General features: G+C 37.8%; 1 protein-coding gene across 1 annotated transcript in view; it reads right to left on the reverse strand.

The window, feature by feature from the left end:
• The window catches only part of TRHDE (thyrotropin releasing hormone degrading enzyme), a 215,416-nt gene that overhangs the window by 57,799 nt on the left and 136,800 nt on the right, over positions 1-20,817 (reverse strand). The window contains exons 8-9 of the mRNA XM_026061763.1: positions 19,289-19,354; positions 16,630-16,817 (exon numbers count right to left, since the gene is read on the reverse strand). Of these exons, the coding sequence (XP_025917548.1) occupies positions 16,630-16,817; positions 19,289-19,354 (254 nt within the window). The remainder of the gene's footprint in view (positions 1-16,629; positions 16,818-19,288; positions 19,355-20,817) is intronic.

Genomic DNA, 20,817 nt, shown 5'->3' on the forward strand with positions numbered 1-20,817 from the left:
GTAGTGCACACCAATTCATTTATTCTTTTATATGCTGGGAGCACCACTAGAGTACTCTCGGTACACTATCTGGAGGGGATAAAAAGAATACTGATCCATCTGGCTATGTGCTGCCTGCTCTGACAAACCAATTCCAGTAAAAATATGAATCTAGTCTTGAAGGCCCAACGACCAGGACAGCAGGACCACTTCTGAGAATGAGAGACATTTAAAATTGGACTGGTCATGGTAAGCATGAACTGCACTGTACATAATACTGTTCAGTCACAAAAATCTTGAAGAGATGTAGGAAAGGGAGATTTTGTTAAAAGGTCATATAAATAAGCCTTCTACTGTTGGTTTGCTAGTGAGAAATTGTTAACTTAAAATAGTTAAATTTAGGTTGCCAGGATAACATTAAAGGGAACACACTAGTGTGTGTTTTTTTTATTTTTCTGTAGCATCACAACAATGCATAATACCAAAGTGCATTAGTATCTCCATTCAGCTTACAGAATAATTCAGAGGGACTTATTTGTTATAGTAATACAATTTTGCAGTTGCTGAGGTGCATGTAATACCAGAAGCTAGCTAATTATGCCCTGCTTGAATTATATAGACTTTTTTTTATCTTGAGAGCATTACATTATGACTACATAGCCAGTATTAGTGTACTTTATCTCACTCAGAAAATGATTATATTTATGATGAGTACTTGCTTATCCCTTGACTTTCAACAAAAAAGAACTGAGATCCCTTGGTGGGCAAATTCATAGACCATAAACTATTAAGCAAACACGATGCTTCACACTTCTCTCTGTGATGAATAGCAATGTTACAGTAACGTCGGATTTTCAGTGGAACAATTAGTTGGCTTCTTTACAAAGAGCTACACAAAGCCAAAAAAGGGCAGTAGTTTATTTCCTCTGCTGACAAAACAAAGACCTCGGATCATTAAAAAAGAAAAGGCAAGGTTCCCAGAGTTTCAGATTCTGCACACCTCTTCAACTACTTTTTCACATTAATGAATTTTTTTGCTGAGGTGTAAACCGATATGTTTTCAAGATTCACCTTCCCAGCAACCATAACATACCAAGCTTCCACCCACTGTCTGTAGTGAACACTGCATTTTTCCAGTGACATTTCTCCTCTCTCTCCTGGATTCAAAACTAATCAAGGAAGTTCACTTATTCCTAGTTATTACATACAGTATAATGAAGATATCTGCTCAATATTCAGAAGCATGGTATCCTTGTCTGCATTATAAAGAGCATAAAAGTAACATAAACACATCTAATAGCACATCTATACCTGAAGTACTGCATTAAAACTTAGCTAACCTACCTTTTGAATGAGAGGGAAAGTGAACAACCATATCCCTCTGTACATCCTTGTCAGAGCCATCTCTGGATCCCATCTCCGTATTTTTCAAAGACCTCCTATATTCTTTTCAAGATGAGAAAGCCAGACATGCCCTCAGTTTTGAATGCAGGTCTACCACAGATTAAGAATGGCATAATTCTTTTCTACACTATTTGTACTTTTTATACACTTCTTTCCTAATAATTCCCAATGTTCTATTTACTTGCTTGACTGCATTTGCACACTGAGCTGATGTTTTCCAAAATTACCTACCACAACTCCAAGATCTCTTTCCTGAGAGATAATTGTTGCTTCAGAACCCATCACTGAGCATCTAAGCTAACTTAGCTGTTTTTCCCCAAGCATATCACTTTGCATCTATCAACATTAAGCTTCATCTGTCATTTTATCACCATGTCAACCAGAGTTGAGAGATCCTTCTGTAAATCTTAGTAATTAACTTTTGTTTTTACTACCCTCCCAAAACTATGTCACCTCACTCTCAGTGCCCTTTATCAGAACACTGAGCATCAGTTTTAGCACTGATTCCTCAAGGATTTAATGAGTGATCACCCTCCACTGAGAAACCATTTGATTTCTTACTTTTTGTTTATATTTTTTAACTGAGATCTTCTCTATTATCCCAGTCCAGATTACTTTCTTTAAGAATCTTTAGTGAGGGATCTGGACCTCCAAAAACACAGTTAAAATGACAAGAGACTACCTATGTTTAGATATAGGACATCTATTAACAATCTATGATTACTTTACTTAACTACGAAAACAAAGTAGGAGAACTATGGCAAGATAGAAGAACAGAACAATGTACAGACTTCAGAAAAAAAATTGCTATTTTTTAGCATGTTTAACAATAGAATAATAAGGGACAAAATTAAAATGATATGCACAAAATGGAACTACATGATCTCCTTCTTAACAGAATATAAGAAGCATAATTATTTTAAAGAGTAGTGGCAATCATAACAAATAAATTCAAATTGTAGACTGTTTTAAACCTGAAAGGATCTTAAGAGATCCAATCCTCTGCTCAAATGCACTAACAGTACAGGAAAGCATGGTTTCAGTGTATCTGGAAGATGAGATCAGAGGAGGATACATAGGCTGTATTTTCAGCCGTATCATACGAAGTTAGTAGGATCCAATTTTTCACATGTGGCAAAACATCTACCATCTTATTTCTTTCCTGATCCCTCCCAGTGCAAAACATCTACAGAATAAATTTCAAAAAAGCTGTATGGATCTTCAAACAGCTTACTATGCTCAGAAAAAAAATTCGGAGTTGTCCAAATTATTCTGGGTTGGAAAAACAGAAATAATTTATCTTACATCAACTGGCACTCACGAAATCTCAGTCATCACCTTTCTGTGCCTCAGTTTCTCTAGGATAAAGTCAATCGTGCAAACATTGATGGTTAGTGTCAGATGAGCTGCCATGGGGTACCTGAGACATCTGCCACGGGCTGTTAGATATGACACAGCATCCACGGAAGTTCCTGCCCATGTTTTGGCAGCAGAAGGTCAAGCAAGATACCCAAGGGCACCTCCAGTGGCACTAGCCACCTCTGTGAAAGCAACTCCATTTGTTCAATATTGATAACAATACCTACCGTAATTAATTGGTAGTTTCCCAAGGAAACATCTTCATTTTTAATTGAAAAGGCAAATGTTTGAAACCAAACCTTTCATGAGAAAGAGAAGGTTTCAGCATAGATTTTCAATTATAATGCTTAAAATAGACATTGCTGAAACATTTTATATCCATATTTTAAATAAACACTTCCACTTTGCTGATTCAAAACGAATTTTTGCTTAAAACACAAGTTAATTAAAGGGAGAATTTAAAATGTGTGAAACTGAAATGAAAGGTACTGAAATTACTGAATTGAAATGAATGTTCTAAACCAATTTTCCCCCAATTTTTGCTTTGATTTTTGTCCTGATTCAGTACAGGGAAATATTTTGATATGTTGAGAATTTCTGTGGGATGGGAATCCATTTCTTGCTCAACTATAACACTTGCTAATCTTTGTAAAGCATTTTGAGAACATAGCAATCTAAGACTTACTTCATATCACTGAAGGATATGATTAAAGCTATTTAACACAAAGATAAAGTGAGGCATAAAAATAAGTTAAGAATAAAAGGGATAAAAAGAAAATACAAGAGTAAAACTCAGCGGAGGACTTCCACCTCCTTGTTTTAACTACTAGATCTTAATAGCCACAATGCCATCTCTGTCTCTTCAGTTAAAAATAAATATCTCCTATGTCCAGAGTGGCGGAAGCTGAGAAACAGTGAGCAAGGAAGGGCTCCTTGGCATTAGTTTCCCAGTCTCGCCTCTGCAGATGGAGAATGCTCGGATTTCATTTTTACAAAGATGTATGCTCAGGTAAGCAGTGCTGAGTCTGAGGAGCAGACAACTTCTCACTGTGGCCGCCCTTGACAACAGTCATGATTTCTTGATTATATTATGATGCTGACAGGGTCATTTCTTATAGAGGGAATACCCTGCTCTGAGCAGCTTCCATGAACTCACACTGTGGGGATTTCAAAGACAAAAGAACACAAAAGCAAAGTAATGAACATATGTGAGCTCTTGGAAAGCAAATAAGTCTTTCAAAACTTATAAATGAAAGCTAAGAATTAAAGGTTTGTATCTTTACTCCAGTTGCATAGTTGGCTGATCTGCAGAGACATAATCACACAATGGCCAGTAAAAGAAGAATTTAGCTGCACAGTTGCAAAAGTTTCTGACTTATGGATTAAAAATCTTAAAGCCTATTATAAAATAAATGGCACAGAAAGTTGATAACTTGTGAACTAACTAGTGCGACATTTGGACATTGAAACAGTAGAACAAAAAGAGACTAGAGATCTCTCATTTCTTGTCCTTGCCAAGATTACTGCAATCTCTGTTAGTAAGGTAAAAGACCTTTGTTTTTAGTGAATTCTGAAGACTAGAATAATGGAAGGTTCAAAGATAAACTGTTTATGGAAAACCTGAAAGTATATTCAACTGTTCTACAATGCTGCAAGCCTTGTTGCTTTGACACCCGGAGGCTTGTATTCCTAGGCTGAGAGCACAAGTACATGAAGTAGAACTTTTCAGCAGTACCAGGGTAAAATTTTGCAACCCAGACTTTATCTAGAGAGATAGCATTGGGAAAGGCAGTTTAAAAGCATCATAGAGATTTTTCTGGGTTACTAAATAGCACAGTATCTCATTCAATAAAGAGTATTTCAGGTTCCAGGGGAAGTTCATCCTAATATCACAGGAAATCACATACTTACATTTAGTGTGATTCTACAGAGTGTTAGTTTTGTTTAATGGATAAGGAGCAGAGGACATATTTGTATTGTGAATATCATTCTCAGAAAACTGAAGACCAGAGAGATTTCATTAGATTTAATATGTTCCAGTAAAATGATTGTAGGCTGTGCCCAGAGGCACAACACAGCAGAGAAAGATTTTCTTCCCATTCACCCAAGTATTACAGCTCCTACACACGCCAGAGTGTCAAGGGACTCCAAGTACTCTGTCAGGACAGATGACAGCAGATAGGAAGGAAAAAATTTCACTAACTTTGTAGGAAAGACAAATACGGAATGAAAAATGGATAAAGGAGAACAAATGGAAAGTACTGAGACCAACTGGGTACAGGTTGGGGTGTATTCACTGGTCATCTAGACACATCCAGTATGATCTTAATCCTTGTTTCCAGATTGAAAACAAGAAGTTTAATGCAAGCAACAATGAGAAACAGATAAAAAAAATACTGGCAAGGTAACCAATTAAGTTGAATTCCCCTACAACTGGCAAGAAAAAGCAGGCAACAAATATAGTAGACTTTTTAATCCAACAGGAAGTTGCCATTAGCCAACTGGAATGCAGAAAGGACAGTACTGATGCTTTATTAACTGGAGAAGGCCTGCCACTGTCTGAATCAGATGGGACTTTCACAATTCCAACGGTTGGCCAATTTCTGTCTTCAGCGCTTTCTTGAGGGAGGAAATGAGCAGAGCAGGACCTGACAAGTGCACCACACCCCATTAATATCAAGAGTTTGGCGGACTTGAGCAAAATGAGGAAAACAAATGGTGCTAACGTGGGGATTCTGAGGTTCAAGATGTTCTGCCCCCACACAAGACTAATGAATCTGTCAACAAGAAAAAAGTAAATTAAGGCAAAAAAGGGACAGAGACAGAGTTAAATCAGAGGCATTAACAACAGTGACTACATGATCAACTAGACAGAGACTGCAAGTATTTGTGGAGATGTTTACTCCAAGATTATCCTGGGCTATGCTGGGCAGAGGCATTTCCAACCACTTGCAAAAGCAAGCAAAGAATTTGGATTTAGGAGGACTCTGTGAATTAAAGACTGTGTTATAGTATAGTCTTTAGGGAGCTCAGACTGACCGAAAGACAGACTGCAGTTTTTTCATCCACAAGTCCAGACACAATGGAGTTAGGCTACCATGTCGTACACATGCAGTATTGTCAAAGAAGATAGCACAACTGCAACCAGGGCACATGCTATTTGGGTGATCATTATTTCACCATCTAAACCTGACTGCAACAAAAACTAAGTGAGCTTTTTATAACAGTTTCTTCCTTCTCACTGATGCCTAACCTACGGAGGAATTAAACTTTTTTGGCTGGGGACACCTACCAACCAAAACAACTGAAAGGCTTTCAGCTCTTGATAGTTTGCTGCAAAGGCAGAGGGACACTGAACAAAGGAAGGGGCTTATGTGTATATTTGAGAGGCAATCAAATGGACACCATGTACGTAAAGTCTTTGAAATGATCAGATGATACACAGTGCAGCTTGCAGAGTTCTCTAGACATTTGTAAGCTCTGATCCAAACTCAGGGAACATGGAAAAGTGACTTTTGGCCAGGACTTTCAGGAACTGACTAACTGTTTCCTTGAAAATGTTGCTGAAATTCAAAAGCATGAAACCACCTTTATGGTGTGAGAAAACAGGACTTTTATGAATCACAGACGGAATGACTAGAATTATTGTCTTTTGACATTCTTCTTCAGGATATCAGTAAAATTAATTACAAACCTCACAGAGTCATCTGAGTTATCTCCATAATCAACTGACAGTTTGAGAGTTTGTCTGACAACAGACAGTTAAGTAAGTAATGGCTTAGTATCAAAGCCAAAAGCCAGAACCAGCAAAATTTGACAAAGGATGATAGGCAGCCTCCTCTGATATATTTATAGGACACAAGAAAACGCAAGCACAGCAGCTTCCAATGCATTTACAGGATCCAAATAATCCCTGGTGGATCTGAATGGGCTCCAGCAACATTTGAGCTCAGAAGCACTACAAATCTCAGTTTTTGGAGAATACTGCAAGTTTTCAGTTTTAACAGATGTGGACTTAATAGATGCCTCTCAGATCAACAGCAATCAGTTTTTAAAACTATCTTGTCTATTAAAAGAGAAATTCCCAAAGGACTGATTTATCTAACATTCATTAGTCTACTTTCTCTGAGCTGTTCAAAGGTTCTCACTAGACATGTAGCAGGATTCACCTAATATATATTTCTGAGAGAAGCAAAACTTTGGGCTTTGGAAGGTCTTTGGAATTGTGGACCTACTGCCATTTTGCATATGAACTATACTTAGCTACATAACCGGAGGAAACCACAGATGATCAGTATAGTTTGGAGAAATATTTAGAATTGCATGACAGGGTGAATAGGAAGTTTCTATTCTGGTCTTGAAAGATGCTAGCACTTCCGATGGTAAGCCTCTTCATTTGCAGTTCTGCCTCAATACAGCTGCTTATTTTCTCGCTAATGATTTTATATGTTCTTCTATTATGTATGATTTCGTTTAGTAAATTCATGTTAAAAGAGGTAATCAGATTGGTATGTTCCAAAATAAGGCCTGATTGTTGTTTCTACGAGAGACTATTTCTAGGCTAGATCGTGGACTGTTTTTTTTTTTTCTGTATCAGGATCTAAATACAAAGATATGGAGGGAAAAGGATTTTCAGTGCCAGCACAGTATTGCTGGCAGCAGAGAAGAGAGGCCTATGTATTTTGAACAATCATGGACACAATAACTAATCTGCAGCCAGTGATTAACATGTTTAATAGTAACCTATCATCAGAGATGAGGATTTTGTAGTTTTCCTTTACTCCACCATAGAGCTAATTCTCTTGGATTTTACAAGAATCTTTGGACTAATTTTTAGCAGTACCTGAGTACTTGAGCTGAAATAGGGAAAACAGTTTATCTTCTTCATGTGGAACAGCTGAACCCTGTCCTTGTCAGAAAATACCTTAATTAGAAGAGACATGCTACGTCTTTGCATTTAAGTGCTATCTGTTTACCTCCCCCAAAATGCTCTTAGCTAAATTGCCAGAGAGGGGTTTTATTTTGCTTTGATTTCAGCTAGTATGATGCAATAATGTAATTATGTAACAGAAAGTGCCCTCTTTTGCCAACGGAAGGCATACTACCAACTTCCTGCATATAACTCTTTCTTCAGCATGTTCAGACAATGAGAGTGGTCGCTTCTAATCTGGAAGAGTGCTCAGGTTCTTAAGGAATTTTTTTGAAAATCTTAATAATATTGAACTGCAGTAGTGACTGTCTGGTGCATCCACCTCTGAAAACACAGTTTCTATCAATCACATACAGTGGTGGCTACTTACTCGTGAACCTTATGGACACTGTAGCAAAGGAGTATATAATGGGGAGACAGGCTTGAGAAAGCAGCTGTGGTTGACATTATTGTGATCCTTTTGCCCTGCTTTTCTAAAATCTTTATTTGGAAACTGCAGATTTCAAAAATCTTCCTGGTCAGACCCACAAACGACTGATATTTTAACTTCTACAGATGCCAGAGGATGATTCACACACCTCCAAAAAGGAAGGAAAACATGCTTGTTTTGTATAGTTTCTTTGTGACAGAGCTGCTGTTTGGCCTGAAACTTTAGTGCAAGTATTCAGTTGCTAACAGTTATTGAAAAAATAAGTGCTGTGAATTGGCAACCAGTTCCTTTGATATCAAAAGGACTATTCACTTTTCAGACAGAAGAGACAGGTAATGTAACGTATATTTGACTCTCAGTTATGGTTAATGCTGTGAAGTTTCCACTCAAAAACAGGGACAGAGAAGGACAGCATGTGTGCTGCATTTTCAGTTTGCCTGGATGCTCTACGGAGTTTTCTGCCAAATACAATCCCCTACCAATGCAATGAAACCACGAAGTCCCAGTCCAGAGAAAAGATTTCAGTGGTGTAACAGGAGCACTATTATGAAAAATTCTCTGCGCATCACTGGACTGATGGTCTGTCCTGTGATGACAGCATGCCCATTCTATTAGAAAACAGCAGTATGTCTTTGGCCATCCCATATAAGACCCCCCCCTCCTTTAACCTGATTGTTTTTTTAAGGGTAGACTCAAAGTAATTTAAATGAATTATTTTAAATTAAATAACATGATTTGAAAAAAAAAAAATCGTTGCATAAATCTGACTACTAAACCTTCTACCCAATACAAAATTCTGTGCAATTTTAGCTTACTATTTCAAACCAAAATAAATTATAAATGAGGTGGTTATAAATATTTTGGGGCTCTTCAAAACTGACTCATTTCAATGTCAGTGCTAGCAGAGTATCTTACTGAATTTAGAAACAAGTTGTGGGCAAAGAACAAACACTACAAATTCTTTCTCAGTACATGTCTTTTTTTCCCTACCTACCTTTTCTTTTTTACACTTAATACAAAAGGCTTCATTTTCAAAAGTGACAAGCAATTTTGGGTGCTGAGTCAGAGACGGGTAGAAAGAAGCTGGTTATAAGCAGTGTCAAGTGTCTGTTCTAAGAGCTGCCTCGTTATTCTCCAGGCATTATTTTCCAGGTTACTCTCATGGCCTTTAATCTCCCAGGCATTGTGTGTTCTGTCTTGCACCAGTGTAGAACGTCCTTGCAGGACTGCACACATGGTGCCGATCTTGCAAACCCCTGTCTCCCTGAGTACTTTACCCATGAGTATGGTCCCTTGACTACAGAGTGCAGACCTGAGATTTCTTTGAGCTAAATTAGTCAGGAGTGGAGGAACATGTTATGGGCTGAGGAGGGATGGATACTCCCTGTGACCCCACTAGTCAGACACAGGAATAAGGAAGCATTTTAGCTATGCCTACAGCTCTCCAAAACATTCTCAGAAACTTACAGCAATGCATTTTGCAGTGTGTTCCACTATTCAGTTTTGCTTTTTCCTCAGAATATTAGGAATTTAACCAGGACTAAAATATAATTCCTATGATAGTTTCTACTTTGTCAGTGAATTTCCCTAAGAGTCCCCCACTACAATATCTTCCCTATAAAGTCTGAGATTCTACTACTGACCCTGAAGGCTCAAAAGGAGATAAGGAGAAAAAAATCCATTATTAGCAGCTTAAGTCTGCAAAAGGAGGAAGAACATATAAGTAATTTCATCTTCTGATCTACAATTTCTATTACAAAGCCAAAAAAACATGACATTTATCCACCTTCAGCCCTCTCATCACCTCTGTCTCTGCCAAATGTTGTTTGTTCTTTCCCCAGTTCTGCTCTTCACTTTCACTTGGACCCCCATCTTGACTACCCTCTCCATTTCCCTGGTTCTCCTCATTTGCCTGTTACAGCTACGCAATTTTAGTGCTCATGTCTGCACCCTGCCACACTCCATTCCCTTCTCCTCTTGCATGTTAGGCAGCTCCCCACTAGCACTGTCACCCTGATTCTCCACTTAGCCTCCTCACCTCACTCAAAATCAAAACATACTGCTGTTCTCAAGTACCTGCTCCTTCCCTCACTATTGAATACGTTTTAATTAATGTGAGTTAATTAACTGGTTTTGGTATGCAGCAAATTCCGAGAGTTAATACAAGCAAACAACATGAGGAAAATGACATAGTCTACAGTGATAATAAAATACAGCAGCAGCTTTTCACTGTCAGCCTAACTTCTGTCAGGATATGAGAGCACTGCCACCACACAGGAAGCAATGCCACAATACACCAATTTTATCTTCTTTAGCCTTCTGCACATTATAAGACTGAAAGTTACCAGTATCCTGCACACCAGAGTGTCCTGGAAGTTTGCCTAGTGAGAAGACTCTTTCACCAATAGAAGCTGTGAAATGGTTTGGGAAATAAAGTGTTAAAACTGATATTTCTGAGATCTTTGCTAGCAGCAACAATCTTGCTGGAGAGATATCAGCACAAAAATGTGCAGGGACAAAATTTAAGAGCACTTCCTATTCTGATTTGATAATAATGCAACAATCAGAAAAGCCTCTAAAAAAAGGCGAGACAAAAGACTGAGGATTCTTCAGTGGCTTTCACAGCAAAAGACATCCTATTGTATCAGGCAGAATGTGCGGTGCAAGGACTGGGCTAGTAATATCACCACCCAACAGCAAAGGCAATCCACCTGCACGCGCCTGAGGCAGGCAGGGTTCCTGCAGGTCATTCCAAGCAGCAGATCTTCTGTCCGCTAATTCGCAGCAGAAGCACCCTGCACAGCACCATCCTCCACCATACAGCTGAAGTTAAGGATTGCCCCTGTATATATTGGAGGACAAAATGTATTTGTCTTATAGAGCCATCTTCTACTGAACATCAGTGTACAAGAAAAGAGAAGGCACTCCCCACACTTTCTCCATCTTCTGAAAGAACAAGTATTTTCAAGTTGCTAGTTGACCAGCAAAGAACCTGCTTAAATCAATGTCTAGCTTTGCTCATAGATAGCTCTGCTCTTCACTAAGGACTCTTGATTTTTTCATCTTATTCTTGCTAATTCCTTTTCCTCTGTGTCTCATACACTAGTACCTTCCCCTCTTTAAGCCCACTTTCTTCGCCTTTATTATAGCTGATACAGTTAGAGATGGTCAGGTCAGTCAAGATGAACCAGGGTACCGCATCTACTCCCTAGGTAACAACACAAAAGTTGTTTCTAGTAGAAATATTGATATAAATTTAATCATTCAGGTATAGTAAAGACGAAGGACATAACAAGAAAACAGTTCTAAGCTTCACTCAAAGGAGATGAGAAAATAGATTAGATGGTTTTTCCCAGAGATAGGGGGGTATGTCTACCACAGGCAAAATATTTGGTAAATTAATACTTCATTTTTCTGTTTACATTTTGTTAGCCCTTTTTCCTCAACTGAAAGATACTTATCAGCACTCTCCTTGTGCTCCTAATAAGTCCCCCATCTCTGCTCAGGTGATAACACCATACAAATAAATAAGAATACACATGGCAATATCCAAACATGGCTATGCTTTTACTATTCAAATAATCATCAGCAAAGAGACAAGCACAGCCCTTTTTTTGTGCAAAGCCTGAATAAATGAGCTTTGTGTAGGGAATTCAAAGAGACCTGAAGGGAAATAAATTCTGCTGGTAATCATTCAGCTTGGAGTGGAGTGACTGCAGAGCAGCTCTGCTGCCAGCTGTACAGCCTTTCAGCTGTAGTGATTACTACATGGTGTTAGACTCATGAATCTGTACAGCTCTAGCTTTGTTGGTCATGTCCCTGTCTTGCACCATTCCACTAAATTTTCCCTAGTCCAACCACACAGAGAAAGGCACTATGGACTACCACACTACGGCATGTATGAATACACTGTCTATCTCCCAATTTACACCCTTCCCCTTTTTCTTTTTCCTCACAGCTAGCTGTCTTCAATGCCTAGCAAGGCATTTCCCTTGAAGATATTTACCATGAAGTAGTATACCTTGACTATGGAAACTATACGTATGACAAAAATACAAGTGAAAAAACATTGCCTCAGCAACGGGAACTTCATTATTTTGATAATATTAAAAAAGTTATTTATTTTTGAAGAGATGGGCTCTATATATTTTTAGAAGGCAATATTTATATCCGTAGCCTGAAAGCTTTGGTCTGTTCTTCAACATAGTATATAAATGGTTTATGGATTTCATCAAAACTCATTAGTTTATTTTCTATACCACAGATTATTTTTCATAAAAATCTTTGTCAAATCTGTGACCCATTCTTGTAATGACGGATGAGTCTGGTGCCTTAAAATCATGATTTTCTCAGTCAGTAGGGAAACCCACTGAACCCTGTCAGATGGAATATCACCTCATCCCCTGTAGCCTTATGTTGTAAGAGCATAATCCATCCTCAGACAGGTACACATGAGTCTATTGCACATGAATGGAATTAAAAGATTGTTACTTGGGAGAAGACTATGAATAATACAGTATGTGATAGGAGTTACAAACTTTTGCTTGGATAATCTCAGATTGCTACTGAAACATTACCCCAATCACAGGCTTAGAGATTTGAACAGAAACCCAATGATTCTGTCCTTTCTGAGGAATGGAATTCCTATAAAAAGTGTCTGTCATTGCTAGTTTTGTTCTCTCATAAAATGAGAGGTATGGATAATGTAAACGGGTGAGTGTCAGGTAAAATCTATGTTCAATTTGCATAGAAGTGAGACTGCATACACTCTATAATTTTATACCAAATGTTAGAGCTTAGAATGCCATACAGTCAATGCACACAAATAAATCACTATGTATATCTGTAGCCCTTGAAACCCATTTTTCTGCATTTTATTTAGAGAGAGGGAAGCCAAAGTTATACACGGTGGGCGAAACAACTATATGTATTTATTTTCTTCTGCAAGAAAATTAAAGACTCTTATATTAATGGATTAGGCAGAACTCGGAGTAAACCCCTGTCAAAGGTATCAACAATTTTCACTTTTACCATTTGCCACCTAGAAAAATCTGCTTGTTGCTTATATATTCCTCTATATGATTTTAGAGAAAAATTAAATGTACTACTTCACATTTCATTTCTAACAGTTAATTGCTGCATAAATATGTACCATAAGGAGAAGCACAAACATTGTATAAAACTAAAATGGTTGTAAAATGTTCAGATGCCTCTTCATTTACATTTCTTATACAGATACATCTGAAAGACCTACTATAAATTGCATCTTCCTAAAGGAAAGCAAAGTTAAATTTGCCTAGAGAGGGCCTGAACCAGAAGTTTTAACTTCCCATCACTTTGAAGGTAATAGAACTGACATTTATTGCTGTGCCATGGTGAACTAAAGCCCCACCTCTGGATAACTAAAGACTATTCAGCAGATGCATGCTTTAAGAACCATCCCTTGAGTCTTCTAGTGCATATTGTGTTGTCTGTTTAGATGATAAACTCCTGGAAAGGCTTGGACCAGCATGTTTTTCTGTGTTTTGTGCAGCTCTATTATTTACAATGTTTAAAATGATAATTGTGATTAATCCATAGATAAACTATCCTAAGGAAGCCAATATTGCTTGCCCTGCAAGAGTAGTGCCTCGAATGTGGCATAAATACAATTTGTTCCCCACTATTTACAGTACCTATTATGGTTCCCCAGGGAGCCATGCATCCAAGGCCTAACTCATGGGTCGCTCAGGACAGATGAGCACTGACTTTATTGGACTGTGAATTAGACCACTGATACACAACACCTCTAAGCCTGCAGCCTGATGTTATATATGCCTCTGTGCTGCCCACAGGATCTACCTATGCTATCGGGTCCCACTGAATCAGTCAGCAAACCCTTGCAACTTCCTGACCAGAATGATCTGCAGAATCAACCAGAGTGCTACACTTCTCAATAGGACTCAGTGTCCGTTAACATGCTTTCTTTAATTCCAGTTATTACTCCCATGTGTACTTGCAGAAAAAGCTGGCCCCGTATGTCATGTCATGCAAACTCTGGGTCATGTAATATTGAAAAACAATATGGAGTAATATACCATGCATTATCAAATGGTATCATATTAATGCAATTTTCCCTGTCTACTGCTTTCATAAGAATCCACCATTGAAACAATGGTGACTTTTTCATTAAAAAAAAAAGAAAAAGACCTAAATCATGTAACATTTCTGACACAAATATTAAACTTACTTTCAGGATGTCAGTCTTGTTTTTATACCGAATTTGATGATATAAAAGGACTTTTGACAACACAAAGCCATTGTTTCAATTAGGGCACGTGTGCCTGTGGGCAGTGCATTGATGAATTACATGATCATTGCTGTAACACTCCAGACACTAATTTATAACCAAGCCATCAGACTTCAAAATAATCTGGGAGATTATTTTTGAAAGGTGATTGGCATAGGCAAGTGTCATGTTTTGCTAAATATATATGGCTCCTGTTTGGAATTTATACTTATATTTTCAAATTATTTTAATGGGAAGTGGCAACTAGCTCCATCATTTAACTGTCTGGTGTAAGCATTCTATCTGTAAAGCCTTTCCCGGGTAATGAGCTTCCTCTGCATTTGTGCTTAAAAGGACATGCAAGCACAGAGGAAAACTAATCTGAAGGGAGACAAGAAGGGGAAAGAAGCTTGCCAAAGGAGATGCACATAATACACATTGTATTGTCTATTTAGACAGTAAAACCTTGGCAGGGCCAAAGTTGTTACCTTTTTCCATGCTCTGTACAGCTCCCTTGGTTATTTCCAATGTTTAGAAATTATAATTGTAATAAAGCTTGTAGATAAAATCTCCTAGGAAATTCAACACAACTTGCCCTGCTGGAGCAGGACACTAGCCTTCCACATATCTCAAGATACGGATTCAATTAATGTTACATATGAAAATAAAATTATTAAGAGTCTAACTCTCACCCCTAAGGTTCCATCTGACAAAATACTACATATTGAGTAGTCTTTACTCATGAATTATAGAGTAGCACAGTTATTAAAATAGATACTGAGTACCTGCCTGACAGATCTACCTAAGAACGTCTCCACAATACTTAAAGGCTTAATACAGTTGTTTTAAACAACCAAAGAACTAATAAAAACTGTTTATATATATACATGTATATATATGTTATGTATCTGCGTGTGTGTGTGTGTATATATGGTTTTATATAGATAGATAATAAAAAAATAATAAAAATAATAAAAAACTTCTTCTGAGTAATCAAATCCACTCACATTATATGTGGGTATATACACTTACACAAAAGAAATTTTCAGGTGAGCAAATGTGAACTGCTCTCATGTTGCACTGAACTATGACTCATGAACACTTCTAACAGTTCACGTTCACTTGTTTTATCTCTTATTTACAAAGGAACTCATTTCAGTGCAGAACTTAAACATATGCTTAATACCCAGCTAGGCTGTTCTAATACAGCCAGGAAAACAACAACTTACTGGGTGTCATGTTTGAGCTCCATAATATTCACATTCTAAAAAAAGTTAACAAAGTTATAAATATCATTTACCAATAAATGTAACTACATTTTCATTTTTTAGACATTCCTCAACAGGAATATTCTATAAGCTCCTGACAGGTCAAGAAAATTTGATATTAAATTTTACCTTTTAATGGTTTATATCTTTTGGACAAACACCAAGAATTCAAGGTTCAAAATGTGCCTTGTTTCCCACTGAACAAGAAAAGATGAACACAGAAGCCTCTACAGCTAAATTGCAATTCTCTAGAATCAGCTCTATACCCTTGGCCCTACAAAATGACCTCAAAGCTGCTTTACATAATAAGATAAGGATTCCCAAGCATCAGCCAGCAAAGTCAGCTTGCCTCTGGGATGAAGGAAGTGTGTGGAGTCAGCTGGGAGCATGAAGGAGACAATCTGCGAAGTAGGTAAAAGATATGGGCCTGCTGATTTCAGCCAATATAACAGTCTCTATGGGACCAGTTTAACTGGCTTTAAAACTGGAATAACTGGAATTCCTTGCCTTGTATAGGGCTCCAGTTCATCTCTTAACTGCTTCCCAGGCCAAACCAAGTATATATCTGACAAATGGTTACATCTGCCAATCTCCTACTTAAATATGAGCATGGAAAGGGTCTGTCTGAGGAACTTAAAAAAAAAAAAAAAAGCATCAGACCTTCCAACCATGTTCCAGCTTACTTCATGGAGTGTGACAAAAACAAAAGAAAAGGAGAGGAAACAGATGCATGACATAAGACTGCATAAAAGCCAGAGAGATGCAAATAGGCACATTAAAAACTTTATCTTGCTGCTCTATTATTCTAATGATTTTGTTCAACTCTATTAACTAGCTTAATCTTTAATAAAATTCAAATGGAAGGGCTACCACATGCTATTGATTCCAGGCAAAGCTCAGAGATTTCTGCAGAGGCATCTACATAAAACTACACACATGAAGCACTTAACTATAATCTCTTGAATGAATATTCATTGAGAAATGTAAGTACCTGTTGTCTCCAAAGTTAGGATCCTTGGTTTTAGCACCACGGTCATAAACAAAACGTTCTTGGGAGATTACGATGATATTGTCTGTAGTTTCATTTCCCAAGATAGTAATAACAGGATAACCCATCTGCAGTGTCCACTGATCCATTACTTCTTGGATATTTACAAATTTTCCAACCTTTTTTAAAGCCTACAAGAAAAAAGAACAGTTTTAATATGCTGAAGCAATACCACCATCCAATATGTAAACATTATTTTTTTTGTCACAGAAGACCATAATTAGTTTTAGAGGTTTAAATAACCATCGTGCACTCATACATGCACACATCTTTACAACCAGTATCTACACACACTACATAATTACACCAATAGTCTCTATACATCTTAAAAATAAACAAGGAGGAATCTTGTCAGAGAGGAGAGCACAATCAGAAAGTCATCTTTTCCACATCATTCAGGCATTTTTGGCATAACAGAAGAAACAACCTGCTTTACAGGTTGTTTGCAAGAGCCACAGAAACATGGGGTTGCCCTTTCCAAAAGGTATTCTTGACCAGTGAAGGTTAAAAAAAGACACATTTTCAGCTGTGTTAGTTGATGTAGGGTACTTACAATAAGGCACATTCAAAGGGCCTGATTTCTGAAAGTACTGAGTTTCTTTGGTCTGAAAATCAAATAAGTACTTATTTGAAAATACCATCTATCATGTCCAGAGTGAGGCCATTTATACATAGATATCCCCAGTTCCTTCAAAAGCTGCACCTCTCATATCATATGCAGGATTAATGTGTTCATATTTCATATAGTGTGTCAATAAAAATGTTATTATTACAGCATTTATTTCAGCTGAAACAAAAAGAGATACTACGGCATCAGGGGAGAAGAGACTGGGTATGAGGAGAATGACAGACACTGTTTCCTCTTTAGTGAAGGAAATGTCTCTGGCTGCCGAGCAGGCCTGGAGCACAGACTGAACCATCCTTGGTGAATGTAAGGAGGACACAGCAAGAAGCCTTCAGAACTGAAGCTACAATTGCAATGCATTAGGAATGAAGATGCTGGCAAGAAAGGTGTTTATAGATGAGGGAAATGCAATTTTAAGCCTTAACAATAGATCTGAACATACAGTACAACCTTGTTGGTTATGGCCCAGAAGAGTCTCATTTTTGTGCCTTTATACTATGCTGTGGGTTTTGCTGTTCTTTGAACAATATGTTCATCTCTCTGACTTGTAATTACTGAGAACTGTCCCAAAGGCTTTACTAGAGGCAGACATCAGGTAAGAAGCAAGAAGCAAGAAAGACTTTTGCAGTGGCATTCAACTTCCAATCAAGACTTTAAGAGCCTCAATATATGTCACATGTCTAAACTCTCATTAACAGCGCAGACCTAAGGCTCAGTTCACCTGCCCATACATAGGCTAATGTCATTTGACCATGACCTGCCACTCCAGAAGGGCACAGATTTCCGCACAAATCTTGGGTCACATCTACTAGCCCCACCTGAATGTCTTAGACACCCTGTAGTGCCTAAACCGGCACTAACCTAGTCAAGAGCCAGCAGTTCAGGTTAATCTTCGGGTAATCATCTAGTGGCTAGTGAACTGAACTGCTCTGAAGTGAACTGAATCTGCTGACTATATTGACCAGATTTATGGGACTGCAGTTGTTCCTGTTCATCTAGTGTCAACTGAGATGTCCTACAATATTTACCACATCCTCCAGAACTGGTGGACCTACAGTGGTCATGTGCTTATCTGAAGTGGCAGCTGGAAGCCAGGTGGGATAACTTAAGGCAAATGTTAGACGCCTATGAATGAGCAACTGAATCCAGCCCTCACTAACAATAATCAGAGCTTAGATGACTAGCTTATAGGCAGATATCTACACATCTAGATAAATGCAGATGCCTTAACATCCAGCTGAACCCTAGCTTTGGTGTCAACTAAATCTAATTGGTTAAAACTAGATTCCCATGTTTGCTCATGGCTTGAGTTTGTACTCACGCCCAGACTCCCTGACTGTTCCCTGTATTGACTTGTACTCTGAGTGCCCAGACTAGCTCTCTAGGCAGGAAATTCAGGCCTAGTTCACTCACTCTTACAAAAATTAACTCTGTCCTTATAGACCCCTGGACCTGGGTCTAGAACCTCAAGCCTGACTTGGGGATAGCAATGGGACCATGAACATAGCAACTGTGATTCTCTGCAGTATGCCAAGCGTTACAGTAAATAGTTACTTGTTTACACCAAACTTTAAAGCTTTACTAGTTTTGTCCTTCATACAAATTTTAACTCTATGCACAGTGACAAACCCACCTGATGCAAATGCCAAAGCACAGCACTTTCACATGCTTTACAGCTTTTGGGCCTCAGGCTGCTGCCACTAAAGTCAATGATAGCAGATTCCATGAGATATCTTTTATTGCACAACAGTGACATAGTACAAACAAGGAAATATATTCTAACATAGGAAAGAATAGAAATACTAAGAAAACATACTTTAATATTATCACTCTGTGAACTCACATGGAAATTCTTTGCATCAATTTGGTCTAGGGTCTGATGATTTCAATATGCACTATTCACTCCTAACCTCACCAAGAAAAATACCACAGTGAATTCCTGCATCTCCCTCAGTGCAATAGATTAAAGCACTTTACCTTTGACAATGTGTTCCAGAGATCATTTCTGGCTGCATTGCCATACTTGTGAATGGTTAAATAGTCCTACAGAAATAAAATAAAAATACAAATCAGTATTACTATACACAAGCCAAATAACTAGAGCTGTGAATGACTGCTATTACAAGTTAAATCACATTAATGTTTGCATTTGTCAGAAATCTAGAAATACACAATATGTTCATCCTAAGGGAGTAAATAAACAGTTTCTTAAGCTAGTTTACAATGCAAAAGATGTTGCTAGGAATTTCATTTACAGCATTCAATGCTCTTCCTTTTCTGTGTAAGGCACTCAATAAGCTAAATATTTTGAATCTACTTTTAAAATATTTGTGTAATCTCAAAAAGGTTTCCTAGGTAATTCTTGGCAATGAAAGGAGATGCTTCTGATACAGAATTCTAGTCGCTATTTTAACAGGTCATTCTGTGTCTAGTGTCAAAAATTTGCTTACTTTGATGATAGCTAGATTTGTTACAAAATATTTAATTGAGATATATTAACCTGCTATTGCCTAAACCATAAACACCTATCCAGCTTATATGTCAAAATACGTAATACTGGCAACTCAAGCCATAGCAGATTATCAGAAAGGTTCTCCACCACAGGAAGCAATGGAACATGTGTACAAGAAAAAGGGGTGACTGGAAGGGGACTCTGTGCTTTTGCACAAGTACATATATGTGTGGTGTCACTGTATACATGACTCAAGACTGAGAGTTATAAACTGAATGCTTTTACTTATTCAGCTACAGTTTCAATGACTGAGTGTTCATTCTTCTCCTGTAGCAAGCAGAAAGATAATGCCTGATAAGCTACCATCATATTAAATTAACTTCCCAAATTAATAGTTTAAACATATAGCCAGGTTAGGTGTGGGCCTTCCAGGCACAAAATGCTCCTACTTTTTAATGTCATCTGGAGAAACAACACTATTAGATTCCTACCTTCCTACATCCCTATAGAACAGCTCATTCAATTATGGAACTGAAATTCAGCAACGATTATTTGAATAACATCCATTTGCAGCATTTTGATTGGATGAATTAAGTGGGGGAAAAAAAAACACATCAGAGGTTGTAAATCAATGGGTTCCCCTGCATTTGAATTTCCATCATCTTTACTTTACACAATGGTAGGAGACAAACCCTAATTTACAGCACAATGCTGAAATCGGGACAAATTTGCTGACTATGTTATCTGTGCTTTGTGTGAAGTAGGATACTTTGGGAATAATTAGTATTTGGAAAGCAAATTTTCTGATATACAAATTGTAGCACCTGTGACAGATTTAGCTTTTGTCAGCCAACTCATAGTACAACAGAAAGCAACTCCCATTTAATCACAGACTAGGAAGGCTAAATGGGAACAGTGACTCTGGTAACTGCAGTGCCTAGTCTTAACAATATCATGAGAATAACTTGGATAAAAAACAACATTATATAGGCTTCACCTATACCACACTGTGCTTCCATTTTGTCTAAAAATATAGAATCATCTGAGGTACTGT

The sequence above is a fragment of the Apteryx rowi genome, unplaced genomic scaffold, assembly GCF_003343035.1.
Source record: "Apteryx rowi isolate R43461 unplaced genomic scaffold, aptRow1 scaffold_185, whole genome shotgun sequence".
NCBI lineage: Eukaryota > Metazoa > Chordata > Aves > Apterygiformes > Apterygidae > Apteryx > Apteryx rowi.